Source organism: Leopardus geoffroyi, chromosome E3 (assembly GCF_018350155.1).
Source record: "Leopardus geoffroyi isolate Oge1 chromosome E3, O.geoffroyi_Oge1_pat1.0, whole genome shotgun sequence".
Classification (NCBI taxonomy): domain Eukaryota; kingdom Metazoa; phylum Chordata; class Mammalia; order Carnivora; family Felidae; genus Leopardus; species Leopardus geoffroyi.
Window position 1 is genome coordinate 367203 of NC_059340.1, and position 27387 is coordinate 394589.

Here is a 27387-nt window from a genome sequence, read left to right on the forward strand (position 1 = left end):
CCCAGCCCTGAGCAGACGCACCCAGGTACGGGCTAGGGTGACGGGCTGGGAGGGGCCCAGGCAGGCGCAGAAATGCCAAGAATGTAGGGCAAAGCCGCAACAAAGCCCGTGGGCCGCGGAGGCCTGCGATCCAGAAACAACCCGGCCACAGACCGCGGCCTCCGCCGGGTGTCAGCCCCTTCCTGGCTGGGTGTGGACGCCAGCCTGCCCGCCCCCGCTCCACCCAGCAGCACAGGCCCTCAGCAGGGAGACAGGCGGCCAGGTCTCCCCCCCCCACAACCCTCCCCCCCCCAACCCCCCCCCCCGGCCCCCGGGCCGTCTTCCCGCCGCACCCCCTCCCCAGGAGGGCGCCAGCTTTTCTGCTCCAGCGCTAACGGACAGCTCCTTCATCCGCCGGCTTTGGGCAAAGGGAAGAAACCGGGCGGTACCATCAGGATCTCACGGAGACATAAACACGTAAATCACCATCGTCCATCTCCCGTCAGACCCACTGCCAGCGCACGGGGTCGTGAGCGGCGCGGGCTCGAGATGCCCGGCACGGGGCCCGGGACGGCGTCAGCTGCGCCTGGGGCTGGGCACGAACAGGGGGCCCGTGGCCACCTGCCCCCTCCGCTCCCCCACCCCCACCCCAGCCTCCCTTCGCTCGTCCTGCCGACCAAAAACTACACCGTGGAGATGTGCTGCTGGAGAAATTCCTTTATAAAAGTCCTCCCACGAACACACAGATACCGGAGACACTCGCTCTCGCGCTGGAGTCCCCGCCCACAGCGAAGGGATCTTGACGGCCAACGTAGCGTGTCCGCTTTGGGGACACGGACGGCAGGCCACGGGCGACGTGGGGCTGCCTGCCTTCACTGGCTCGCGCACGCGGGGACAATCAAGTCAACTCACTTCCAGATTAAACCCATCGTCTGCTTGGCCGCGCCCCTGGCCCGATGGCTCCGTTGGCCCATCCCCGCGAGGCTCCGGAATCTCGAGCGCCGGCCTCGCTCCGCGGGCTCTTGTGGCGGGGAGGGCGCGGGGCTCCTCCAAGTGATCGTCCGCAGCTCCAGAAACCGCTCCGCGGACACGTGATGGGAGACGGGTCTACACTCGGTCACGCAACTAGAAAAACGGACCACAAAGCACTTTTCCCGCGTATGGGTTTTGTTGGTGAGTTTCTCTTTTTCCTTTTGGTTCAAAAAAAAAAAAACAAAAAAACATAGCAGGCTCTCAGGTATATAAAAGTGGTAATATTAGATAAAAATACAAACTTCACCTTTACAAAACAAAAACACAACACACACACACACATTTCCGTTGAATACATGTAAAGCGTAACATCTTCCCAAAAATAAAGAATTTAGATTCTGTCCAGACACTGGCACAGGGGCGACCTGGCGGCGGCCAGGGCGGGGAGCCCGGGATCGGCAGGCCGGGACGGACTCGATTGGTTCACGCAAGTGTTCTCTCGAAATGGCTTAAGTTAAAAAAGTAAGATGAAATGGGGCCGGGAGAAAACACATAAAGCCAGAAACATTTAGGAAATGATGCATAGGTGGTATACCATGTTTATTTTAATACATCTCGTTTGTTTGCATCCTGCGAGGAGAAATACCGTCCCACTGTCCTGACTTACAGCAGCCTGGTGTTATAGGTGTCAATGCCATCCAAGAGATCATTTTAAAAAACAAAAACAAAAACAAAAACACTAGCCAAAGAGTAAAAAAGGAAAGCTTAATCATCACTTTATGGTGTAAAAAAAAATCCACTTAAGGCTCTCGGGAAGGTTTCTGTATAGACTTAAACACTACGGCAAGGAGATGTGTTTCTAAGTCCCGTGGCGGTTCTGAGACACTCCTGGCTCCCGCGTGCCCCGCAGGGCCCTCGGCACCCGCCCGGAGTCCTCCGGAAAGCAGGCGCTGTGTCCCCGGCAGAAGCACCTGTGACCACCCTGGACAGAAATCCAGTCCACCGAGGCGCGACACGTCCGGCCCACGGGGCGTCCCTCCATTCCGACAACTGTAGATATCTGTGTGAGTCAGTTTTGTTTGTCATGTTTCGTGGTTGTTTGCTCGCTCGCTGTCTTTTTTGTTTGACGAGGAGGCTTCCTATTGTGTCCCCCGAGCGCTACAATACTTGCTTTGATGTCGCACTGAACAAACGTATACTGTCTCTTTGTTCTCCAGAGTGCGCGTGGAGACAGTTTTTCACGGAGGACAAAGACCACACACTGGCAGTAAGCACCGCACATAATAGGTTCAGGAATGTAACACGCCATGTACATCCGTGTCCCGGAAAAAGGGCCGCTGGCTTATTCTCACCTCACATCTGCAGGGAGAGAGGACACAGGCAGACACTGAGGGGGGGGGGACCGAGCGCGCTCGTGGGTGGGGACCGCCGCGGAACGATGAACCTGAGCAAGGGTACGCACTCACGCACGCACCGCGACGAGTCTCGGGATTCGAGGGTTCGGTGGGATTTTTCAAATCAGATGCACCTCATTACCCTTTCCGTAACATCCTGACCAGGATTGGGGTTAGACTCTTGGGATCTCACAGAACACTCCTTAGAGCAAGCCCCCATTCTCCCATTGCACAGATGAGGGGAACTGAGGCCCAGAAAGTTGTGTTTTTGTTTCGGTGGGGTTTTTTTGGGTTTTTTGTTTTGTTTTGTTTTGTTTTTTTTGCCTTTCTCCTCCGACCTAGGGCTTGACGTGATCTCTGGAGCTCTGGCAGCCATCCTGGGCCATGAGACCACCCTGAAGATGGACAGCACCAGGCAGACAGGCAGGGTGTCTGTGTCCAGGCAGAGACTACACTGAGCTCTGAGCTAAGAGCCACTCTTCCCTACCCATGTTACCTGTTCGCCGCTCATCTCAACACCTCTACCGCCCACACGCTAGCAGGGCCTGGGGTGGCAGGGACACCCCCGGCCTCTCACTCGGGGTCCTGTCATCGGCTGGCCCATGGAGGCCAAGCCCAACCAGCAGTGTGCCGACTGGATGCGCAGGGAGGCGTGGAACCACACCCCTGGGGAAAGCAAAAGCCTCAGCCAGGCAGTTGTTCTGAGGCTGCTTCAGGAGCCCCCACGTGGACCTTTCCTCCCCCAGAGGATTCTACCGAATGGCCCGGACCCTCGGGCCCCAGCACTCCTGACCTGGCAGCTTTCTGCGCTCACTCCACCAGGGCCCGGGCTCTCGGATACCGTCTCTAAGAATTTCTCCCGCAGCCACCTGTTTTGGACGCTACGGGCTCCCCCACGCCAGGGGGGGTTCTCCAGAGCAGACAGGCCACCAACAAGGAGCAGAAAGGCTGGAAACGGCCTCCGTGAGGGCTGTGCGTGCTCAAACCCCATCTTCCTCTGGGAAACAGTACACCTGTCTACAAGACTACACTTCCCGGGCCCCCGGCAGCCGAAGGACAGCCAGGGTATGAGAGCACCAGTCCCCAGGGGGCACTTCTCCGAGAGGGTTTTTCTGCCCCTCTCCCCACCTTACTCTTCCAGCCTGGGGTGTAGCTGTGATTTCCGGAGCTTCAGCAGCCATACTGAACCACGAAGGCAATTCTGAGGACACACACCACCAGTCCCAAACGGAAGGGGGTCCTCCCCGATGATACCCGGAGAAGGCCACGCCTGCTCTTAAACGCCTATCTTATCTCAGCCCTGTTTTCGGTGTGGTTACTAGCAGCCAAACACAATTTCCGACACCGTAGCCAACAGCCCCGTACGTTTATGAAACGCTTTCAGGCAGGACCTACGCAGTCTTTGACTACCCTAACCTGCAATCCCGTAAGCCTCAATTTCTCATCTGTCAAATGGGGCGGGTAACCTGCCGGACGTGGTGATCCCAGCTAACGAACGTCGGAGCTACCCCAGGGCTGTTCAGGAACCCAAATCACTCCGGTCACGTGACGCTGGGGCCTCCCCAATCAGCGGAAGAGGCCAAAGCCAGAGCAGGGGCTCCAGAGCAGAAGGGAGCCGTGGATCAGGCTCCGTGTGCGGCAGGAGGGGGGGAGCCGGGGACGGGAGCGAGCAGACCCACAGCCCAGCCAGGCCCCGGAAGCTTGCAGACGGATCGGGCCCAGTCAGGCCGCCGCGGGAGGGATTCGCCGTGTGATCAGCCAGCACACCTCCACCCGCGAGACCACAGCGTATCCACGGGCGGCTCCTACCTGGTTGGCTGCGTTAGGTGGGTTTTAACCTTTTTCTTTTCCGTTTTTTACCTGACTCCCTACGCCTTCCTGTTAACAGAAGGGCAGGGAGGGTGAGCGGGCCTAAGGGAGGGAGGGCTGCAAAGCTGCAGCAATAAATACCTCAGGTGTTTGTCTTTCTGGAAGAAAACTCGATTAGCTTTGGCGCAGAGACACTTCCTGGTGCCCCTGAGCCAGCCTGACACGGCGGGTCCCAACGCCACGCTGCTTCTGGGCAAAGTCTGCCCGGGACGGGGGAGGCCGCCAGGCCCCCCCCCCCCCCCCGACCCGGGCACACCCAGCGCCCACCTCCCGGGGGCAGGGCCTTTCTCGGCCACACGGCCCCCAACCCCCCGCGTGGTGGGGACTCCGAGCGTCTGCCCCTTCGCACTCCGGCGACGCCTGCGGGCAGCGGTGTCCCCGGCAGGTCCCCCGGTCGGCCGCGGCACCAGACCCCACGGCAGAGGCGGCGCCCACCTGTCTCCTCCTCCCGGTGGTCCGGGGTCGGGCCGGTGGCCGCGCACGTGCACTCCAGATGCTCCTCCAGCCGCACCTGCACCTCCTTCAACTTTGGCTTCTTCCTGATGTACTCCACCTTGGCCACCTGCCGAGACAACCCCGCCGTGAGCGCCTCGGCCGCGCCCCACACGGGTCACTGGGGGAGGGGGGAGGTGCCCGGCCCCACCCGGGGCGGGCCGGGAGGGCGACCTCTGACCTCCACCCTCTGACCTCCTTCCTCGCGGAAGAGGCAGGCGTGCTGGCGGAAAAGGAGCCCTCGGCATCTGGGGTCTGGTCCACTCCACTCGGAACCCAAAGGCTCGTTGGTGCCAGCCCGAAGGCGTGCAGGTGCCCCTCGAGGCAAGAGCTCTGAGGGACACAGGGCAGGGAAGGGGTTCGCCTCCAGGTCTTAAGGGCATCCGCGGCAGTGGCCAGTTTCCAAACGCCAGCTTGCTTATTCAAGGGGAAGATCCCACGGCCGAGGAGCTGGCCTGCTGCGCGGGGCTTGGGGGGGTCACTCTCCCCTCTGCCCATGGAGGAGCGAAGCGAGCACAGCCCTAAGGGCCCACAGGAAGGCTGTGAGGTTTGGACGTGGATTCTGCTCTGCTTTGGACGGCAGATCAGGACGCCACGGGCCCCAGGCCACACTGCCCACCCCACGGCCACCCCACGGCCTCAGTCCCAGCCTTGAGGCCTTCTCACGCCACCGCCCCCCCCCCCACCTCCAACACCGGCCGCAGCCGCCCTGGGACTGGAGAAAGCCAGGCTTCCCGGAAACATGGGCAGGGACCCAGGGCCCTCCCGGAAGGGTCTAGAACTGAGCCAGCGCCTCCTCCATCCACAGGCCGTGTCGGCCCAAACCCTCGGCACGGAACCACAGCGCAGCAGGCCTGACGGTCCAGCCGTGGGGCACAAGTCCGGGCAGCCAAGTGACCAAGTCCCCACGGGCCCCGTCTGTCATGGGAACACAGCTCCGCCCTCCACGTGGACACACACGTGCACTCGCAGCACACACACACGCACGCACGAGCCGTGTCCTAGAAACAGAAACTGCTTACACACACACACACACACACACGCACGCACGCACTTCGTACACACAGTGAGCAGGGTCAGGGTGGCCTCGCTTCATCCCAGGGCACGGAGGAAATAGATAACGTGAGACACAATCTTCCCCACCCCTCTCTGCAGCCCCAACGGGCTCCCCCCACCAAGTGCCTGAGCTCAATCCCCAGCAGGGGCAGGAGGGCCATCTTCCCGCCAGCCCTGAACCCTGCAGACCCGGGCACAGGACACACATTCCATCTGCCCAACACTGGGGCTGCGGTCTCAGGTCCTGGCAACGGCCCTCAGGGGTGTCCGTTCTATCCCCCTCTCTGTTGGCCTGGGGAAACTGAGGCAGAAAGGGAGCAGGGTCCACCCAGGCATGACTGACAGCAGAAACCCCCAGCCTGGGGACAGTCAGGAGGGGAGGAGCAGGAGGGACGGTGTGGTGGGGGGGGGGGGGGGGGGCGGGGGGGGAGGCGGGAGGGATGGCTCCTTTGCAGAGGCCTAGAGTCCAGAAGCCAGAGGACCCCAGGCAAGTGGGACAGCCCACCCCACAGGTCAGCTGGCCCCTGGCTTGTCCAGACCTGTGGCCGCGGGGCTGCATTAATGGTTAACCCGCAGCGCAAAGGGGGCTGGGTGCCCCTCGAGCGCGGGAAGAGGTGCGCAGCCTCAGGTGTGAATGTGGACGGCCAGGGGTGGGCTCCCAGGTGGGGTGGGAGCCAGGCCAGGTCTGGGGCCAGGCCTGGGAAGCCTCCGAAGTAGACAACAGAAAGAGAAAGGGGCTGGGGGCATGACCAACCACAGCCATAGGGCACGGTTAGCTCCACGGGCTGTTCTGGGAGCCAGGACCACACGGGAGGCAGGGAGGGAGGGAGAGAGAGGGAGGGACGGAGAGAGAGGGAGGGAGAGGGAGGCAGGCAGGGAGACGGAGAGATCCTTGGACATGGGGCTCTTGGGCACAAGCGTCACAGCCCCCAGGACTTTGCACGCATAAAAGCACTGGGACTGGCCACGGGCACCTTCCGGAGCGAGCGGCCCCCTGTGCCTTCCCACAAGCGGCCCCCAGCCCTTAGGGCGCCGGGAGGGTCCCCCTCGCAGGGACCCCAGCCTGGCCCCCCTACTGGCACAGCCTCTATTCGGCAATCGCCTCACCTATTATGTCCCCTGGGGGGGCAGATGCGGGGGGGGCGGGGGGGGCAGGCTTGTTCTCTCCACACGACAGACCGGCCACCACGGGGAGGGTGGGCACTCCACGAATCCACCCCCCGTGGTCCCCTCGGCAAAGCACTCACAACCCCAGCCACTGCGGGCTGGGAACCCACTTTCTCCTCAGACGGGCCCGTCTTTATCAAAGAAAAACAAACAGTGATTTATGATTGCACCTGCTTCTGGGTATGTGAGGATTCCGGGCCGTTCCGCCACCTCTGTCTGGCCAGGAAATGGCTGCATTTTTCCCCCCAACAGCACACTGTCAGTATTACATTCTCAAAAGCGGCCTCCATGCTAGCCAATCCCCAGAACAAGACGGCTATGTCCTCGGGACCCTCATGGGGGCTGAGGCCCCCAGACCCATCCAGGAAACCGAACGGGGTGCCGTGCCCCGCCCCTCCCTCCCTCCCTTCCCCTTTTGTCTGTCTCCTGGGGGCCTGAGCTGCACCTGATAAACAGGACACTCAGCTTTCCCCCTGCAAGTCGGCCCGCCATGAACCGCCCCACGCCCGCTCAGTCCTGGGGCAAATCCACCCAAACACGTCACCCGGTGATGCCACGACCCCTTCCAGACGAAGGACGCTCAGCAATGACCTGAAGCTCCGCGCCCCCCGCCCCCCCGAGTCCAGGGCGGGGCACCGTCGATGACCAACACCAGCACTTACTGGACCCCCCCTGTGCCGCTCGCTGACACGCTCACAGCTACCCCGTGAGGGCACGGCTAGGGTCCGTTCACAGACAGGCAACCCGGGCGTCTCCTTTCACTGGAAGGAGGCCTGGGCTTGGAAACCGCAGAGGCCCTGAGCTCATCCCTTAACCGAGGGACTTTCTAAGTGGGGGAAACCCGTCCTGCTGGGCATGAGGACTCCAGAGCCCTGCTGTTCCAGACACGGGACTCCTGGTGTCCCTCTGCGTCCTCCAAGTCCACTCCACGGGACTGAGCCCCAGGGTCACGGCACATGCTCTGACCGGGCTCAGCAGGCAGCTGGGGTGGAGCCCTGGTCCCCCCCCCCCTGCTGGCTAGAAAGGCCAGCACAGCCCAGGGGCACTGGCTTCCTGAGGCCACGTCTAGGGCTCTCCCCAGGCAGGCAGGGGGCGGGAGCCTAGAGCCCTGCTCACCGTGGGGAGGGGCTCGGAATCCCTTCACGGGAGACCCTCGCCGCTAGAGCCACTCATCTCTCCCCAAGGCCCCTGAAACTGGACCCCCCACCCCATCCGAGGCGCAGAGGCCTGTCCGGGGCACCCCAGCAAACACACTCAGACCCCTTCCGGAAGCCGGAGGTCTAGCAAGGCAAAGCCACAGCCAGCTGCCCTGGACGTGGCCACAGAGCTGGGTCCTGGCCTCTGGAGACCCGGGGGCCTGACCGACTTAACGGAGCGACCAACTCAGCTGTAAGCCCACGGGCTACCTGAAGAACACGGGAGCCCCCAACTCCCAAGGCCACCCCATAGCCGGCCCAACCAGCACGACACCACCACCTTCTCCTGGCCCACGAGGCCTGGGTGTGGGGGACAGGGTCAGATGCCTGCAGGGTCTGGGGTCAGCCCTCACTGGGGAGTAGAGGAAGGGCTCGTCCCTCCGGGATACCAGTCAGAGAGCATGCTTGGTGCCCCCAAGAGCAGACCCCAAACATTGACCACGGCAAGCTGATGCAGGGACACGGCCCCCAGGACCACGTGCTCACCTCTCCCTGAGGTCTGATGGCAGCCATCCCTAGCAAGCCCAGGGGGGCCCGCGGGGGAGCATGGGGTCCAGTCCCCCACCAAGGGCAGGTCCCGGGGAACGGACAAGGCCACAGCCCCAGAGAGCGAAGGCCCGCACCTGAAACCACGGTCGAGCTGGGGTCACACAAGAACCCTCAGGCCACCCTCTACGGCGGTCACAGAAGAGAGCCACCCTCCAACGTCAGCGAGTCCTGACGCTCAGGGCCTCGGGACCCCTGGCAGCCTTCAGCTGGGCACACTGGACAGTTCACCGCCTGGGCTTCAAGGAGGTGGCCACTCCCGGCCTTCCCTTCCCTTCTCCGGTCTGTGACCTTCAACTGTGATCAAAAGGCCGGAAACCGGAAAACCAGGCACGTGCCAGCCCGGGGCAGGACCTCCCACCTGCCCGGCAACACGGTCCCCTGCTGGCCCCCAGCGCCCCTCACGGACGCTCAGCCCGGGACTCTGCAGAGCCCAGGGCCACGAGCTCTGCCTCAAACCCCACGGACCAGGGACAGCTCGCTGGGCAGGCGTGGGGGCCAGGCTGGCCTCCACAATGGACCTCCTGTTCCCACTGACCTTTTGTCCCTTCTCGGCCAAAACCCCCAGTGTCTGGGGCCGGATGTTTCCCTGCCAACCCTGTGATGGGGAGGCAGGGAGAGGGGAAGGAGGAAGGGGTCTGAGAGGAGCAGGACGCGGGACATGGAACCGGGCCACTGAGCTCCCGCTGCAGGACTAGCCCCTCTGTCCCCTTGGGTGGACCGCGACCCCATCAGAGCAGATGAAGGCCCGTAGGGGGAGCCCTGGCCCAGTGCCACTCTGCCCAGCCCTTTGGGCCTGTGCCCAAGGCTGACATGGGCCGCACCCCCCACCCACCCACACACACCATGCTGGAGGCCCCGCCGCCGGAGCGTCTGGACCCCCACCCACCCACTCAGGTGGGCCAGGGAGAGGGCATCCCTGCCCGTCCCAGGACCAGACGCTGTGCAGTCCTTACCCCGTGGGAGGCAGGAGCCCACTTCATTCCCGCACCTCTGTATCTGCGACAGCCCGACTGGGCACCGAAAGGCAGCCCCAGCGCCCACGCGTGGGGCTGTCCCATCAAGAGCACCGTGGGGCACCCCAGTGGCTCAGCGGTTGAGCGTCCGACTTCGGCTCAGGTCATGACGTCGCGGTGCGCGGGTTCGAGTCCCGCGTCGGGCTCTGTGCTGGCAGCTCCGAGCCCGGAGCCTGCTTCGGATCCTGTGTCTCCCTCTCTCTCTGCCCCTCCCCTGCTCGTGCTCTGTCTCACTCTGTTTCTCAAAACTAAATAAATGTCAAAAAAAAACCAGAGAGAGCACCACCTTCCCCACGCCCAGGAAGGAAAGACCTCAGCACCTGGATTCTTGGGGCTCAGGGCCCCCTCACAACATGGCACACACAGGTGAGGACAGCGAGATGTGAGGGAGGCTGCACTGGCCACGGCCCCACAGCAGGTGCAGAATGCACAGGTCTTGTCCCCTCTGGCCTCCGTGTCCCCCTTTGACGAGGGTGCGGTGCTGGGCTCGGCACCCGGCTGGGGGCCCCGTCGGGGGTCAGGCCCGAGAGCCCCGCTGCAGGGGAGCGTCCACCTTGGGGATCGCACTGCAGCAAGCCGTGGAATCTGCTCACTCAAGGCCCCAGGTGCTCGAGGACCACAGCCCCAGTTAAGGTCTGACGTGCCTTCCCAAGTGACGAACAAGTGGGGCCTGACCAAGAGAGTGCCCGGGGCCTGGCCTGGGAGCCCACAGAAAAGATCTAAAATACCTCCCGTCAAGGAATGGCCTCTGACGCCCCCAAAGAGGAAGTGTGCAATCCGGGGAAAAGGGACCTGCCTGCCACTTGGAGGCCCAGCCAGCCGGGCAGTGCCCGCTGCCCAAGTCCACACTCCAGGGTCACCCGGGACGGTAACCCGCCAGGCCAGAGCCACCTTCCCAGGAAGGCAGCCCCCTCTCGTAGACGGGGACCACCCGGGACTCGCCTGGGTCCCGCACAGCCCCAGACAGACTCATCTCACAGATGCAGCCAATGAGGCCCGAGGGAAGCAGACCCACGCCCCGGCAGAACCTTCCGGCCACTGGCTCCCCAAACACACCCCATCTGGCAGGCCAGAGTGACCCGAAGAGACGCCTCCCCCAGTTCTGCCTCGGAGGTCACCACGGCCGGCACCCTGCCTGGGGACAGTGAGCCCAGCGCCGATCCTGGGGGTCTCTGGGCAGAGCCCGGCTTCCGAGAACGAGGGGAGGGGTCGGCCTTGCGGCCCCGGAGAGCGAGGCAACCCCGGGAGGGCCCTTCCGGAGAAGGACTCCACGGACACACACGCACCTCGTGGCACGGGGCTCGGAGAGGACACCAGGCAGAGCACGAGCAACCCGTGTCCCGAGGCTGCTTTCCTCAGGGCCCTTCCCCGCGGCCACCTCGCGGAGGAGGCTGTGTGCAGTTGGGGGGGAAGGGAGCCAGACACCCCCCCCCACTCCCCCCACCCCCCTGGCAGCCGACCAAGCCCCAGTCCCGGCTCTGCCCGCCCCCGCTCTGCACCCAGAGCCTAGCAGTGTGGCCAAGGGAACAGGCGTGGCTCACCTTGACGCTCCGGTGGTGGACGCGGGAAGGCTGGCACTTGACGCTGCTGGTGTTGCAGCAGCCCGCACAGCGCTTCACCTCCACGCACGGGGGCCAGATCAGGAAGTTGGCAGACGTGGGGTCGACCTGACTCCGAGGTATCTCGTAAATGACCGTTCTGGTCTTGCAGACCGCGGGGATGGCTTCCTCTGCAGGGCAAGAGCCACGGTGAATGTGGAGGCCACGCCCCGGCTCCCACCAGCACCCAGGCCACCCCGTGACCCGCGCGGCCCTGGAGGGGCAACCGGGAGCCCAGCTCGGGCTGGTGCGCCCCCACCTGGCCGCGGCCTCTCCCAAGCGGAAAACGTCCCACGGCTCCCGGGCCCAGCAAAGGGGGAGAGACACCCCGGGCCCGGACAGGTGCATCTGAGCGGGATCAAGGTGAGCGAGCAGCAGAGAGGGCCAGGCGGGGACCCCCCCAGGAGAAAGGCCTTGCTGGCAAAGGGGACCACAAGACACAGGGAGCCCAGAGGCCAAGGAAGCCCCACGTGGCCCGCAGAGGGGGCGGGCGTGGGAACCGATGCTGAAAGGGGAGTGTCTCCATAGACGGTTAGGGCGCTCCCAGGGCCGGTGGAAAATGGGTCGAACAGGGAAGCTGAGGCTGGGACCCCCACAGCGACAGCCCTGCCTGCTGCCACCCCCACAAGGCCAGGCCCTGCCCCAGGAAGGGACACGGCCCTGCCTCCCCAGCCCACCAGCCACAGTTCTGCTCAGCAAAGGCCACCAAGAGACCACCCTGCCGGCCTCCGAGGAGAAGCTGGTGCTACCTCCTCTGTGCTCCTCAGCACAGGCCAGCCCGTCCACCCCGAAGCCCCGAAGTTCAGGGGGCGCCAGGGCATGCCCGCCAGATGAGGAATCCACCCGGGGAGCCCAGCGCACACGCCGCCCTCTGGCAGCATCCGGCCGTGGCGCTGGCCCTGGCCCCCCACCGTGTGCCAGGAGAGCCCCGCCAGGCTCTGGTGCTGCCCACAGGAGCTGCTGCCTCCAGGGGCAAGCAGGGACCCCCGAGCCCAGAACTGGAGGGAGCCGCTCCTGGGCGCAGAGGGCTCGGCCTGACCCCCGTGGCCAGCTGGCATGAGGCAGGGCCTTGTCTTCTGCAGACAAGCTTGAGATGCGGGTGAAGCCAGGGAGGGGTGCCAGCCTCTCTCCTGCCCATCTGCCACTAGGGTGAGACCCCCCCCCCAGAGCCTTGGGAGACTCGGGGTACTTGAATCCCCTGAGGTGCTCAGGGACCACCTGGAGAGGGGGGCACTGGGCCTCCAAGAACAGCCCCGCCTACAGGGAAGGCTGGGTGCTGGGCAGGGGGGGGGGGCCGGGGGGGGTCTCAGCTCCCAGCCCAGTGCCCACCACCTGGGAGGGGTCTGGGGAACCCGTCCAGGTGGGGCCGAGGGTGCAGCTGGGGAGAGAGGCCTTGTGTCCAGGGCTCCTGGTCTGGAATAGGGCAGGCCTCTGACACTGGTCTGGAGAACCTGAACCCTACAGTCAAACGGTAAACGTCCGCTGCCTTCGCCAGGAATCATCACCCACACGCTGCGCTCAAGGACAGAAGCTAGGAGATCTACCTCCTGGGAGGAAATCTAAAGCTCAGAGAAGGCAGGTGCTGCCCAACGGCACACAGCAGAGAGCAGCAGCGCGTGGTCACAACCAGGCAGTAAGGGAAAGTGGCAGGAACGAACCCCCAGGTGGCATCGACTCCAACCCCGGGGCCCGAGTCCCGGCGCAAGAAAGCGCAGGCCGAGGCTGTCTCACAGCCGACCCAGAGCCCCCACGCCCCACCCCCCCCCAGCCAGTCCTTCCTCAGGGGCCAGCAGACACGGGGATGCCCTGCTAGGCGACAGAACAGAAACGCCACCCGAACCCAGGAGCCCGGGAGCCGAGGCCGAGCGGGGCGGGGGCCGAGGGCAGGGCCCAGCGCACACAGCTCGGCCGCATCTCTGGCTCCGCAGCCCGGAGCCTGAGCTCCAGCGCACCGCACCACAGACTGGAAATGAAGCACGACCACGTTTTCCAGCGAGGCCTCCTCCAGAACAGGCCCCAACAAGACCGGGCACTTAAGGAATTTATGATGGCTCTCCTCTCCTGGAAACTCTTGGCCCAGGCCAGGCTGCAGCAGGCAGCAGACGGGCCAGGGCAGGGAGACGCCCCCGGCAGAGGAGGGAGGCCTCCAGAGACGGCGGGCGGCCAGAGCTGAAGTCGCTGGGGCCCCTGCGCGGGCCGGGCCTTTGTTTCGCGGGGGAGGGCGGGGGTGGCGGTCCTGAAGGCACGGTGGGGGCGAGCCCCCCAGCCCGGCGCGCCCCCCCCCCCCCACCCGGCAGGCCCGGGGCTCACCGATGCTTCTCTTCCTCCGAATGGGCACGGGCCGCTTCTCGGGCGCATGCTTGGAGGAGTGGCCCCCGTGGGCTCTCAGACTCGCCTCCAGAGCACCCTCGGGCCCTGCAGGGAGAAAGAGGAAACGGTGACCGGCGGCCCCCCCATCTGCGTGGCGCCCGGGGGCCTGTCCCGCAACGCTTCCTACCTGCCTCCCCCAGACAGACAGGGTCCCCTAGGGGACCCGCCACTCCCACAGGCGCAGAGGGTGCGAGTCCTGACTGCCCAAACTCGGCCCCCCAACCAACCTCTGCGAAGCATACGGGGAGGGGCCCGGGCTGTGCCCTGGCCGTACCTTGAAGCAAAGCTGTGGACTTGGGGTAAAGGGGCCACGTGTGGTCTCCCCTGGGGCGCCTCCCCAAGTGAGGGCCAGAGCAGGGAAGGCCTTCCTTGTCCAAAAGCCCCAGGCCCCCTGCTCGCGGCCCCCTTTTCCCAGGCCCGCCTCCGGGGAAAGGTGCCAGAAGGACCAGCACGCTGTGACTTTCCTGGGGTGTGTGTGTGTCTCCCTCTTTTCTCACCAAACCGACTCTCGATGGAGCACCCTCCCCTTTGAGGGGCACGGGAAGCCAGGCCCGACTGGACCGACAGCTGGACCCCGCCTGGCCCAGTCTGAGTCCACAAGAAACGCACGCAGAGAAGCTAAAGCAGCAGGAATCCCAGCGCGCGGCCGAGAGGCCGGCCGGCAGGAAGGCAGGTGTGCTTGCATGCCCTTGGCCTCGGAGCAGTGGTCCCAGCGCTAAAATCAGAACCGGACCCTCACCCCCCAGGCGCGCGACAGCCCCAGCACGCACGCCGCCGCCCTCTCCCACCCCAGTGCCCCTGGGCAGCCTAGGGGGCCCCAGGTGGGGTAGGAGGGAGGGACACACAGTCCTGCCGCCTGCCACGCACACCGACCAGGCCCCCTGACGCTGCCTGTGCCCGGATGCCTGCTGTGGGTCGCACCTGGCCTCCCTGCCTTGACCCCAGACCCAGCCACGGGGGGGAACGGGGGTCCCCTTCCACATCGCCCCTTCCAGCCTCCCCCTGTAGATGAGCAGGGGCCCCGGGTCTGAGGAGCTCCAACAGACAGGGGCTCCAGCAGAACCCTTCTTCCGTGGTGTCCCGGCCACCAGCCCAAACCGGAGGCCCCCTCCCGGGCGCCCGGACCACCAAGGCCTCAGGGACTGTCTACAAACCCACAGATCTGAAAGCTCCACTCTTTTCAAATGAAAACCAAATACCAGGCGAAAGGTGCAAATCAGCAGAAGATACGTTCTTTCAGAAAACTGAAGTCTGGGAAAAACCCAACTTTTCACTTAAAATGACTCAATGTTCCACTGCCGCTAATTTTCTTGAGACCCGAAATAAGATCAGAACACAACTATTCATGCAGTAAGAATTTCCCGTCAACCAACTGTTACAAGAGGCATTTTTTCGCAAAAAAGTGACATTTATGAGTCACGTCCCGGTGGCGGCCATCTTGCCGTCCCCACACCAAGGAGCAGCTGGCCCGCTGTCAGCTTCCAGGGGCAAGCGTCACGGCACGCGGGCCACCGGCTTCCGAGACTTACTAAAGCCAGGGGTCACCTATCGCTTTCCTGGAGACTCAGTCCTGACGTGTCCGCAGGGGCCGCCTCCACTTCCTGACATCTGAGGAAACTGAGGCCCAAGACGCGAACGCTGGGTAGGGGCATGGCCATAGGAGGACCCGGGAGCCCCGTCCGGGCCTCTCGCCTGAATAAACAGAGAAGACAAGGGCCCTGCCAGCTTATCAACGGCGCTGAAACCTGAACCCACAGATTGCTTTCAAGACAAGAGGCGGGGTAGAAACAGCTCCTGGTCAAACACGCCCTCCTTTGCCCGCGGATCCAGATGGGTGGCCGCGCACGGCGTGCCCATCCACGCTCACGGGGGAGCGGCCTTCTGATGGATGCCGCTGGAGAAATGGCCCAGCAGCGACTCGGGGCAGAAGGCCCCGCCTGAACGATGCCCTAAAACTGCTCTCAGGACAGTTAATCAAGTGGCTTTCCCTTTTGTCTCTCGTGCACAAATGTCCGAGTGACAGCTCGGGATGGGGACAAGCCCCCTCCAGCCTTCAGTCCTAGAGCAGCATTAATGGCCCAGGACGGGGATGTTTATGCATCAGTCACTCAGTGACCAACCCGCCCCCCCCCCAACCCCGGCTGCTGGGATAACAAAGCACCCCCGCTGGCCTGCTCAGTGGCTCTCTCTCATCCTGAACTCAGAGACCACACACTGGTCCCTCCACCCAAACGCCCCACGTGGAGAGTCAGCGACGCCCCAACTCCATTCGCCCTCCGGCAGCGCTCAGACTCTGGGCGGTTCCCATCGCCCCTGGGGTAGGAATCCAACGGGACAGGCTTCATCTGTAAAATGGGGATACACCCACCCGCCCACGGGAAGAACCTGGGATTCTACAGGTCCCCCCAAAGCCCCGCCCACACCAGGAGGGAGGAGTCAGCCTGTAAGAAAAAGCCTTTTCTGCCCCTGGGGCCGAATTCCCTTCACACCCCGGCCTCCGACCTGGGGTGGGGGTCGGGGGCGCCTCACCCTTGAGTTACCAAGAGGGATAAAGACCCACCGGCTGGGTGTCTGGGTTTCTCCACACCCCAGCTCCTTCCTCAGGGATCCCAGACAGGCTCCAGGGCCTGGAGGGCAGCTCAGTCCACAGACAACTGACCCCTCGGCTGTTTACAACCTTCCCCAACAGCAAGATCGGGTTCAACTCATCCCTTTGGGCGGGAACAGGTGCTGGGGGGAAAGACCCCAAAACAAGCTCCAGAAGCAGCCAGCAGCAACCCGTACGCTGAGGCCAGAGGCCACGCACTGCCGTGGTTCCCAGCTTCCACATCGCCGTGAAAGGGGCCAGACCTGGATGGAGAGCCACCCGGGGCTGTGTCAACAAAGGGCCTCCTAGGCCCGCTCCTGGCGAGCACGTAAGATCCCAGAAGCCCGGCTCCATTGTCACCCCGGTATCCCCAGCAAGATGAGTCCTAACCCAGGATCCTAGCCAGACCCCAAACCGTGCGGCAGACAGGGGTGGGGGTGCAGGACGAGGAGGAGGGCCCGGGGCTTTTGGTAAGGGGGCAATTTGAGACCAGCCCAGGGAACTAGCTGGTGCATCCAGCTTCTCCAGTTTGGACCCTCCCAGAGAATCCCGGGCCCAAGAGCCCCGGGTCAGGAATGCCATCAGCATAACCCACCCAGCTGCGAATGCAAAAAGTGTTAATGGGTGGGGGTTGGGGGCGGGGCTGCAGAGACCAGAATAAGAATGGTCCCCACAGAAAGTGAATGGCCCATTTCCCGGTGGCGACCCAAAGCCGTCCCACTGGGAGGCCCAGCCCTTCACAGGCCTCGTTCCCGAAAGCTGGAAAGAAAAAGGCCGTGAACCTTCTCAGGGAAGCGGTCTCCCCACTCGTACAAATCCGCCAGGGCCCAGCAGAATGCAGGCTTCTCCTCAGCTAACCAAAGCCAAATCCTTCTCCCCAGGGTTACACATCAAGGAACCAGACCAAAATCCCCCCCCTGGCCCAACTCTGATCTCCAAGTGAAATTCTACCCCCTTCCTGATAAGGATCAGCCAAAGGATTTCCTGGGTCACGAAACTACAGAAACCATGGGCCTTGCTAGAAAATGGTCTTGGCATGAAATGAAAATAGTTCAGGCCTCTCCACCACCATAATTAGGTACAAATTTCCAAATGACTAGACCATGTGATTTTACTTAATTCCCCCTCGGCCCCCCTCTTTCAGGGTAGTCTGCAGGGAGAGAGAAATCTTGACTGAAACCTTCCACCGACCTCCACCACTTGCCGTGGCTCCGTCGGACAAGTCCATCTCGGGCCTCTTTTCAACCGGACACTAACAAATGTCCTCTGACAGATGTGTTTCCGCCGCTGACCCTCCACATGCCTCGTTTCCCCCACCAAACACAAATTTCGAGCAGGACACCACGAAGATGTGGGTCAGAATCCTGGTCCTCTAGAAAAGGGCTCCCTCAGTTCACACCGCAGTGCAGCCACCAACAGACACCACCGACGACAACCTGGGTCCCAGGGGACCTGTGCGCGCCAGTCCCCTCCAATTCTGCAGCTGACGCTAAAGATCTTCAGAACTCTCCATTTACGGATAAACCGGAGTGGCTAGGCTCCAGGGCCTGGGGGTGAGCCCCAAAATAGTCCCCAAACACCAGATGTGTCCAAGACGTGCCTTTTTATTGGCCCGTGAAAAGAGAAAGGCACGGGTCTCCGGAAACCACAAAGGCCCCGCCGCCCCCCGCCACGGGAGCGGGGCACCAGTTCCCCGCGATGACAAGGGGGCAGCTCCTCCAGCACACGCCTGCCCGCGGGGCGCAGGGCCAGGGCTCCGCGCCCAGGCCCCGGCCAGCTCTGCCGCTCCTCCGGCCGGAGGGCAGGCCCGGGGCCCGCACACCTGGCCCGGGCGCCGGCGCCCCCTATGCGGCTGAACTTTCAGTGACACACACGGCATTTTCCTTAAATGCAAAAACAATCCCCGGGCAAGCGAGCAAATCGCGGCCGCCTCCGGAGAGAAAGTGGGGATTGGAAGAGAAACTCCTGACTCATCCGCCTGGGCTTTTATGGCCCGGGATTGGATTCTGACCTTTCGGTTCGTTCCTGAGCGGCGCCCGGCCCGGCCCGAGCGCGGGAGGCGGCGCGGGGCGCATACCCCCGCACACCCACCCCGCGCGCCGAGGGAAGGGGCGCGATTTACCTACGGAGTCTATCTCCAGGAGTCGCTGGAGGTCCCGGATGCTGTGGATCTGACTGTGCGCCAGCCTCTCAATCACCTCGTGGGGGATCTCGGCTTCCTGCAAACAGACCCACACGGTCAGCGCCAGCGGCCGGGCCGGCTCGCGCCCTGCGCCCCCCGCGCCCGCCCCCCCCCCCCCCGCGCCCCCTCCTGCTCGAAGGCTGCCCGGCCCCGACCCGCGGGGCCCTGGAGTCCGAGGCCAGGGGTGGGGCTGGGTGAGACCCCAAATGCTCGGCTCCCATCCAGGTCCACCTTTGCAGAAAGAAAGCCCTCCCACCTTTAAATTTTCAAACAAAAGCCCGGCACTGCGGACCCTCCGCCCCGGGTGTCAGTTACAGTAGATCTAGGGGCGGCGGAGAGCCCGAGGAGTTTCTGATTTAATAGTGAAATCGACATCCAGAAAGATCAAGTTGAAATGCGTCACGGATCGGCGACGAAAGTCACGGCAGCCTTAACACTTTAATCCTGCCAGCGGCTTAAATTTCACACCCCGGAATCCCCGGCCGAACCTGCGGGGTCGAGGGTCTCCGTCGCAAAAACACGCGCGCGCGCATTCACTCGTTCACACGCGCGCCCCACCCGCTACGGCCCGGCCGCGGCCCTAGCGCCGCCCAAGACGCCCCAAATCCAGCCGCCGGCTGGGAGAGTCTGCATGGCAATGGGAGGGTTAAATCTCCACCTCTCGCAGCTCGCGGTCCCTGCCCAGACCACCCCCGCCTCGCGGGCTCCCCCCTCCTCCAGATTTTTAAAGGGAGTCGGGGTCGCTGCTGGGGAGGGGGGTGGGGTGGGGAAGGGGTCTCAAGCACCAAGTTCCCACGACGGGGGCTGCAGAAAGTCATTCATCACAGGAGAGCTCCCGGGGATTCGGGATTCGACATTGGGGGGGTGGGGACGCCGGCGGTGGGAGGGCGCGGGCGCCTGGCCCGGCCCCGGCTCGCCTCACTCAGCCACCTGTAAGCAGGCCCCGGGCTGGCGGGACTGACTGCGCCGGCCCAGCCGCCAGGGCTAGGCTCAGGGACAGGGACCCGGGGGTGGGCGGGAGGGTGGGGGGGGGGCTGTGACCCGCCACCCCTCCCCGCTGCCCACCCTGCCTGACGGGGACTGCCGCAGCAGCCACCCCTGTTTACCCGCCGTTGGCTCCGCCAGGTCACACACACCCCCTTCCGCGCTCCCCGCACCCCGATACTGCATTGTCCGCCGCCCCCCGGACTCCCCTTCCGGAGAGGGGCCCGCGCCCCCCGAAGTTTCTCCCCACTCGTCCACCCCGCGCCACTCCGTCCCTCCACGGCAGAGCCGACGCAACACGCTGGAAACTCACCAGACACACTTCGGCTTGGCAGAAAATAAAACCCAGTTGGGAAAATCAAAAAATCGACCACCCTAGCAGAAATCAAAATGCGCTCCGCAAAGCCCCAGAGCCCGGGGCGCCCCGGCCCGCGGGCGGCTGCAGGAGGCGTGCGCCGGGGGGAGTCGGAGAGGGGACGGGGCGCGGGGGTGGCACCCACCTCGGCCAGGGCATGGGCGAGGTATCCGCAGCCGAAGAGCAGCAGGCAAGCCCAGGTCCTCATCGCGTCCCGAGGCGCTGGCGGCTCGGCGGGGAGGCGAGGCCGCGGGGCGGGCGCTCCAGCCGGGCTCCTGTGGCGGCGAAATTCAGTACCATCCCTCAGGGAGCGCGGCCCGGAGGAGGGTGGCGCGGAGAGCAGGGAGCCGGCGGAGCGCGCCCGGCGCGAGCAGCGAGTGCGGAGAGGCGGGCAGCGCCAGCGAGGAGGAGGAGCAGGGAGTGCGCGCTCGCCGCGCCCGCCGCGCCGGGAGCCTCCTGGGCCGCCGGGTAGGGGGTGGGGACGGAAGGGGCGGAGGGCGGGGCTGGGCCTCTTCCTTGGTGCGTTCCCGGTGCTGGCCGCCGCCGCGCTCGCTCCCCGGCGCTGGCTTTAGGAGCGACCCGGCCGGTAATTCTGCATATTTGCGGCCATCAGCCCCGAGAGGGACCCCGGAGCGAGGCTGGAGCCGCCGCCGCCGCACCACCCATCACCTGTCTGGACGCCCGGCCGGGCCCCGGCCGCGGGCTCGCGCTCTCCCTGCGGGCTGCGGGCGGCCCTGCGCGCCCACCGCCGGCCCCGCGCTCGCCTCCGGCCCTCCTCCTGCAGCCGCCGCCCGGCCGGGCACGGCGCGGCCCAGCACGGCGCGGCCCGGAGGCCTGCGTGCGCCCCTCCGCGGCGTGCCCTCGGCTCTGGCGCCGCGCTCCGCCCTCCGCCGGCCCGAGCCGGGCAGCGCCCGCGGCCGCGCCGCCTGGCAGCCGCCGCCCGCCTGCCCGGGGCCTCGCCGCGCCGGCCTGAGGAGGGCGGGCGCAGGGCCGAGCTGGAGCAGCCGCCGCCGCCGCCGCCGCCGCCGCCGCCGCCGCTGCCGCCGCCGGGAGAGGAGGAGGACGAGGAGGAGGCGCCGGCAGGCCCGGCTCGCCGGAGTTGTGCGGGCTCCGCAAGGCGCGCGTGTGGAGCCGGCCGGCGGCGGGGAGGGGGGTTATAGCGCCGCCGCCGCCGCCGCGCCCCTCCCCCGCCCCCTCCCCCTCGCCTCCCCCGGATTCCGGGCCCCGGACCCGCACCTCGGAAGCGCGCGGGGGCCGCACGGGCCGGGCAGGGCCCGGCCGCCGCCGCCGCCGCCGCAGTGAGCACACGCCGGCGCTCACGCAGGCAGTAAAATCCATCAAAGCCCCGCGCCCGGCTCCGAGCACAGCCGCCGGGCTCCGCTCGCCCGCCCGGCGGGGCTCCCCGCGCGCCCCTCCCCGGAGCTTGCCCACCCTCCAGTGCCAGCTGCAATCCTGCGGCACCGGACGGGGAGGGGAGGAGGCCGCCGCGGAAGAGCCGCCGTCGTCGGCTCTCCTCCCTCGGCCCCAGCGGCGGCGGAGGGCAGCGCCCAGAGCTGCTACGCCGAAAAGGGCAAAAGCGAGCCGGCCCCCGCCTCCGGCCCCCCGCCCCGGCGCTCGGGCCTCTTTCCACCGCTAGGATCCAGGGCCCCTGCCTCCCCGTCTCCATAAAAGGAGGGGGAGTGAGTCTCTGGTGAGAGGTGGGGCGGGTTTAGGGGCGCGTCTAGGGCACTCACCTGGCGGCTGCCACGCGCCCCCGCCCAGAATCCGATGCCTGGGGCGCCTGAATGAGGAACCTCCACCCGCATTCCGAGATGGGAGAGCGCGCAGGTCGGAGGAGGGGGCTGCAGCGTGCCTGGTCCCCACCCTGGGACCCCGCGTCCCCACTCCCTCGTGGAAGGCTGGGCTGCGGCCTGAGCCGGGAACTCGAGGGGGCGGAAGGGAAGGAGGAGAAAGGATCCGCTCGGGGAGGAACCCCCGGAGTCTGAGCCTCCCACGCCGGGATCCGCTGGGCGTACAGAGCGCCACCTCCGGCCGAGGCGCGGCACAGAGCGCGATGCCGGGGACCGGCGCGCGGGAGGCCCAGGCCTGAGCGGGCTGCACCGTTCCCCTGCCGCCGAAGGGCAGGTGCGCCCGAGCTGGGCAGGTTCCTCCCGCCTACACCAGGTGGGATCGGCCCCCCGGCTGGTCTCTCGAGGGGGCAGCCGAGCCTGGAACCCGGCCTAGGAGGGAAGGCGGGCCTCGCCACCCCGACGCTAGACGGCGAGGCCCCCTGAGGGTTAGGGACTCCCCGGTGGGTGGGTGGGCGGCCGCCTGGAATTCCGCCCGCCCCAGGCCTCCGCCCCCATCTGCCCCATCCTGTGGATTAGGCCCGCGCCCCGCCTCGGCCGCCCTCCCGCCAGACAAAGGCAGTAAAGGCGAAGCCTGCGGCGGTCTTTCATCGAACGGCGGGCTCCGGCATTTCAAAGGCCAAGTCGGGAAGGCGCTTCGGGGGGCGCTCGCCTTCCCCCCAGATACCTCGGGGTGAGGGTGAGGAGGGCGGAGGCAGGACCTCTCCTGCCCTTCCCCGAGGGCCCCGGTCTACCAGCGCCCTTCCACGTGCCTTCACACACCTGCAGCCTCCCCGGTGCCCCTGCCTTCCCCTGGCGGCAGCCCCTCGCAGGGACCCCGCCACCAACCCCGCTCTCCAGGTGGTCAGGACGGAGAAAGCCCGAGGTAGAACCAGGGAAAACTTGGAAACGTTTAGAAGCACGTGAGGGCCAGTCCTTGTCCGTCCAGCTGGAACCTTCGATGGCTCCGAGAGGCGGACCACTGGCAGGCTTGGGGAGGGCAGCCGAACAGTCACCCCCAAGGACTCAGGCTGGACCGGGTCTGAGCCATCGCCTACGCGCCTCCCGAACTGACTGCATCACGTCCGCTCGAGCCTGGGATTCCTCTCCGGCAGAGGGGCCCGAGGACAGTCCCTCGGGGCTGAAGGGCTGGGTCCGGTCGTGGGCGCGGGAATGGAGGAGGAACTCCGCCGCCTGTGCGGGGGCCGAGGTGGGTGCCTCCCTCCGCGCCCCTCCCTGGCGGCACTTCAGGGGGGCCCAGCTGGAGTTTGCGGCCAGCATGGCGACCAAGGGGGCGCTTTCGATAGGAGTTGCAGGCCAGCCCCAGGGCGGAAAGCAAGGGCGAGGCCGGGGTGCATCCCGCCCCCGGACTGGAGAGCTTTTGGGGGCGCGGCGCAGGCGTCCCTATAATCGCCGGCGGCTATTAAAAATAAAAACCTCAGCGAGTCGTCATAGCGACCAGACAACAGCCGCTGCGGGAGGGCGGCAAAAACCGTGCCACCGGCGCCTCGGAGGGGGGGGGGAGATTCGGGGCACGCCGCGCGTTCCAGCCGGGGCGGGGCTACGACCCCAGCCCCACGGGCCCCGCCCTCCCCCACCCCCGAAAAAACTGGCAGAAACAGAGCCAGGGGCCCGGCTTCCAAGAATGCGACGTAGAGATACAACTGACTTGACCAAGAGGTCAGCAACTTGGGTGAGAACCCACGCGACGCGCTCCCTCCTCCCCGGCCCGTGCCGCGCGGCGCCCCGCCCACTCAGGTCCCAAGCGTCTCCCGTTCGGCCCGCGGAGAGGGGGGGGCACTGGGTGAGCAGGTGGGCTTCGGGGGCTCACCCCGGACAGGGAGCCGAAAGTCCGGAGGCCAGGCGCGTGGGGGGGGCTGCTGCACCTGCCCGGTGCGCCGGGTCCGCGCTCCTTGCGGATCAGGCGTGGTCACGTGCTTCTTTCTGCCCCGGATCGAGTTTCCCTTCCAGCCGCTATTAGGCGGTTCACACGGTTCATTGCAAATATTTGATAATGAGGCTAAATATACATCGGAATCGGAGGAGGCGTGGGCGGCCGTGCGGAGAGCGTGGGCGCGGCGTTCCCGGCTGGGCGGGCATCCCCACCCAGGCCCTGCGGAGGCGCCGGACCCCGGGACGGGCACCAGGCTGTGTGCTACAGGGAGACCCGCCCCGCGCGCCGCCCCCGGGCCATTCCGGCCCCAGGCTCGGGCACTGTCCCCAGAGGCCAGCTAGAGGGCCCCTGGCGGAAGGAGGGGGCGCCGCAGGGATCTCCAGGGTGGGGAGGTGCTGGCGGGAGGTGAAGGTGCACCTGGCCGCTGGGATGTCCGGTCGCCCCCGGAGCGGGTGCTTCCGGGCTATCTCGGGCGTCTCCGGCGCGCCCCGACGTGCCTGCAGGCCCATAATTAGAGTGAGTCAGGTGCTCTAAATAGGCGGAGAGAGGGGGTGCCGTGCAGCTGGGGTGACTGGTTGGGTTGGGCGACAGCCACTGGTGCCTCACCATACTGCCCATGATCCCGCAGCAGGGAGGAGTGGGAAAGGACCTTGGCCGTTCCTCGGAGCCAAGTAGGGGCCAGAGGGGCACCCGCTTCATTAGGCACCCGGTGAGCTGTGCAGCCTGCGTGTCACCCTAACTCCAGCTCACCTCATTCCCCCTCCGCCCGCCGCCAGTGCCTGCCTGGGGCCTGGCGCCAGCTGACACGCGGCTACTGCTAGGATTGCTGTTACTTCCCGGTGGGAGTCACGACGAACATCCACTGAGCACCTGGGTCCCTGTGTGACTTCATTTCCCTCACACGGACACAGACGAGAGCAGGTCTGTCCCACCTCTCCCCATTTTACAGATGGGAGCACTGAGGCCCGGAAGCCAGACCCTTGGCCTGCAGGGCCGGAGCTGAGGCGTGGCTCCGCCCCAGGCAGGGGGCTCTGATGGCATGGGCTCCTCGGCGCAAGCCGAGCTGCTCAGGTGGCATTTGTCTGTCCCACGGGTCACAGACAGGACGGTGACGGATGCTGCGGCCGCCAGCGGTATATATAAGCAGCAAGACTGGAGTCCGTGTCCACTTGGCCCCCGCGCCCGGGGGCAAGGAGGGGCTGGCTGCCCGCCGCCCCCCTCGTGCTGGGCCTCGGTGATGTGTCTGTCCCCACGCTGCCGTGTCTCCGCTCTCTCGTGCGGGAAAGGGGGCCAGGAGTGAGCCTCCGCCCCCGCCCCACCGGGGAGAAGCAGTCTGCGCGCGCGCACACGCACACGCACGCGCAGCACGCGCAGCTGCCCGGCGGCGGTGCCCCAGCTCGCTGGCGCGGGGGGCCCGCCGAGCGGCCGAGCCCAGGCCTCTGCCAGGAGCCAGACCAGATTTCAGAACAATTTGTAATGACGAGACACGTCTCCCTTTATCTCTGGGCAAGGCTCTCTCGGCTCAGGGCAGCTGATCCAAAGGCCGAGCGGGCTCGGGCACGGCTCCTTGAAGATCAAGAGGGCCCGTGCAGGCGTTAATGAGGTTATTACCTCGGCCGCCCCAGGCCTTTCCACGCAGCCTCCCCAGAAAGGGTGATAAACCTGTCGGCAGGCCGGCAGGGCATTCCCAGTGTTGTTTTTACTCCCTATTAAATGCTTTTATTTCCCTTTTTAAATTCACAAACAGAAACGGAGTTTGAAACAGCTGTGAGCCCGCAGTCATCTTGCGAGTATTCTGTGCGTGAAGACCCACGTCAAGGGACACTTGGCAGCTTGCGGGCTAGACCGTGTGGATCGGGAGCCACCAGCCACCCTGTGGCCACCGGCGTGTGAACCGTGGCTGCTTCGCCCGGCGATACGCCGGACACGCGGGGCCTCCGTGGCCGAGAGGGCTTCGTGTGCAGGCAAAGGGTGTGACATTTCTCATTGCCAATTTTTATATTCGTTCCATGTTGAGATGATAGCATTTTCGATGTATTGCTTAAATAAATTCTATTACTGCAATTAGTGTCACCTGTTTTCCCTTTGTTTGACGCGGCCACTATAGAACATTTGAAATGTCCTAAAACGATACGTCCATTGGGCAAAGCTCGTCTAGACACATGCAGTTCAAACCTGCCGTGCAGAGCCAACCAGGTGAGTGCTGGCGGGCCGCCTCCAGCCTTGAAGCCAGCAGAGGTCTGGACCCTCAGACACCCCAAGAGCAGCAGAGCCAGGGGACGGGGACACCCCCGCTGGCCTCACCGGCTGTGTGATCTTGAGCAAAGTGTTGGGCATCTTGGAGCCTCGGTTTTCTCCTCTGGATAATGGTCAGCATAGACGGTTGCTTTAAGGAATACTCATTCACCCCATTCAACAAATACTCACGTACTCCAGTCTGTGGAGCACTAGGGGCGCAAACATAAAACAAAGCTCTCCTGGAACTCGGGGTCTCCGGATAAGCAAGTGACAAATAAGCATGTACTGTTTCAGGTAATGTGTTTCGGGAGTGGTCAGTAAGGTCTGTTGGAGAGGAAGCCAACCGGCCATCTAGAAAGTCTAGATCCAGTATTATAGGCAGAAACAACAACAGCACGTGCAAAGGCCCCGGGGCAGGAACTGGCGTGGCTTGTTCAAGGAACAACAAGGGGCAGGGGATGGTGGGAGAAGGTGAGCTGGGGGAGGCAGGCAGTGGGGCAGGTCACACAGGCCTTGAGACCAAAGTAAGGCATCTGGACTTTACTCTAGGGGCATGGAAGGCATTAAAGAGTGTGGGCAGGGAACACAAAATGTGGCAGCCGAGACGGGAAGTTTAGCTGCCAGCCTCCCCGGCCAAAGCAGCAATCCCCTGGTCCCCTGGCTTGCCTCCTGGGGTCTTCAGGACTTGTGGCCAAGTTCCTGTGTTCTGGGTGTGAATTCCAAGGAGATGGGGCTGGCCACCCGGTCAGAACCCAGAGCCATCCCCCACCTCTTTCCCCAGGCACTGCCCTCGGGCCCTGTCCCTCTCGGGTCTGTGACCGTGGACGGGGCGGGAAAGGCCTGCAGCAGCCCTTGGCCATCAGACAGACAGGACTCACCCCTGCCGGGCAGAGGTCAGAGCTAGCGGCTGGACCGTGGGACGGCTGGCGATATAGTCCAGGCCTCCCTGAGAGAGGACAGTGAGGTCACACCCTCCAGAGACATGGGCCCACCAGACGGAAAAGCCTCCCGACGTCAGAGAGGCCTGCACCTCCCTGGACGGGAGCACAAATCAGACCGGAGCTGTGGGGTCAACTCGGGGCGCCTCCCTCACCAGGGGGAGAAGGGTGCTCAAGTGGCCCGTAGGAGCCGGGCCAAGGGGCTAAAGGTGCATGCAGAAAGCACAGAGACTTCTAGAAGGAAGAGGAATGTGGACGCGTGAGTACGACGAAGGGGCAAACGGGTCACGGAGCTATGATAATCGGAACAGGGAGGCTCTCGTGTGACAGACGGACCGGAACCAAGGAGCCCAGAAAAGACTCCGTCCCAGAGGAAAGGCCGTGCAAGGTACCGGCCTGCTTATTCCATAGGACAGTCTGGAATGCACTTCAGGGGGATCCGGCAACGGTTCAATGAATGTTCTGGAACACGCGTGGGGCGGGTGCGTCTCTGCACGGGGGAAGCTCGCACCGCGCTCCTGCCAACGTGCGTGCTCTCGGCCAGCCTCGCGGGAGCAAGCAGCCCCCTCCAGGCGGAGAGCGCTCCACAGGCACCTGCTGGTCGTCGTCACGAGAAGCCCCCGAGGCAGGCTGCTCTGGGGACAGCAGACGAGAGCGTCTGGACGGCTCCACCAAAAGCCGGGCAGCCAGGGACGCCACCAGGACCAGGGAGAAAGGGACGGTCGTGC

The 27387-nt window shown here is 65.0% G+C and overlaps 2 protein-coding genes across 12 annotated transcripts; one reads left to right on the forward strand and one right to left on the reverse strand.

Annotated features, from left to right (window-relative positions):
• Positions 1–1212: 1212 nt before the first annotated feature.
• On the reverse strand, positions 1213–21786 carry PDGFA (platelet derived growth factor subunit A). 11 transcript variants are annotated; one of them, XM_045460041.1, is made up of 8 exons: positions 21497–21602; positions 19909–20038; positions 18365–18461; positions 13596–13700; positions 11229–11416; positions 4650–4776; positions 4155–4223; positions 1213–2310 (listed from the first exon to the last, which is right to left on the reverse strand). In XM_045460041.1, the coding sequence occupies exons 2-7, from the start codon at positions 19969–19971 to the stop codon at positions 4168–4170; spliced, it is 636 nt and encodes a 211-aa protein (XP_045315997.1). In that variant the 5' UTR covers positions 19972–20038; positions 21497–21602; the 3' UTR covers positions 1213–2310; positions 4155–4167. The 11 variants fall into 11 exon arrangements, with proteins under 11 accessions (XP_045315997.1, XP_045315998.1, XP_045315999.1 ...); XM_045460042.1 differs by lacking the exon at positions 21497–21602 and adding an exon at positions 21000–21109; XM_045460043.1 differs by lacking the exon at positions 21497–21602 and adding an exon at positions 20433–20671.
• LOC123588791 (translation initiation factor IF-2-like) lies at positions 21710–25547 on the forward strand. Its single transcript, XM_045460038.1, has 2 exons — positions 21710–24404; positions 25231–25547. Exon 1 carries the CDS (start codon positions 22551–22553, stop codon positions 23568–23570), a length of 1020 nt encoding a protein of 339 aa, XP_045315994.1. The 5' UTR covers positions 21710–22550; the 3' UTR covers positions 23571–24404; positions 25231–25547.
• Positions 25548–27387: the final 1840 nt, after the last annotated feature.

Coding starts and splice junctions, on each gene's coding strand:
- LOC123588791 (XM_045460038.1), top strand. CDS start 22,551: ATGGCTCCGAGAGGCGGACCACTGGCAGGCTTGGGGAGGGCAGCCGAA.
- PDGFA (XM_045460039.1), bottom strand. CDS start 21,568: ATGCGGGTGGAGGTTCCTCATTCAGGCGCCCCAGGCATCGGATTCTGG. Junction 18,462..21,496: donor GGGCGCGTGGCAGCCGCCAG/GTGAGTGCCCTA, acceptor GTCTGTTTGCAG/GAAGCCGAGATCCCCCACGA. Junction 4,224..4,649: donor CCACCGGGAGGAGGAGACAG/GTGGGCGCCGCC, acceptor TTCTGTTAACAG/GAAGGCGTAGGGAGTCAGGT.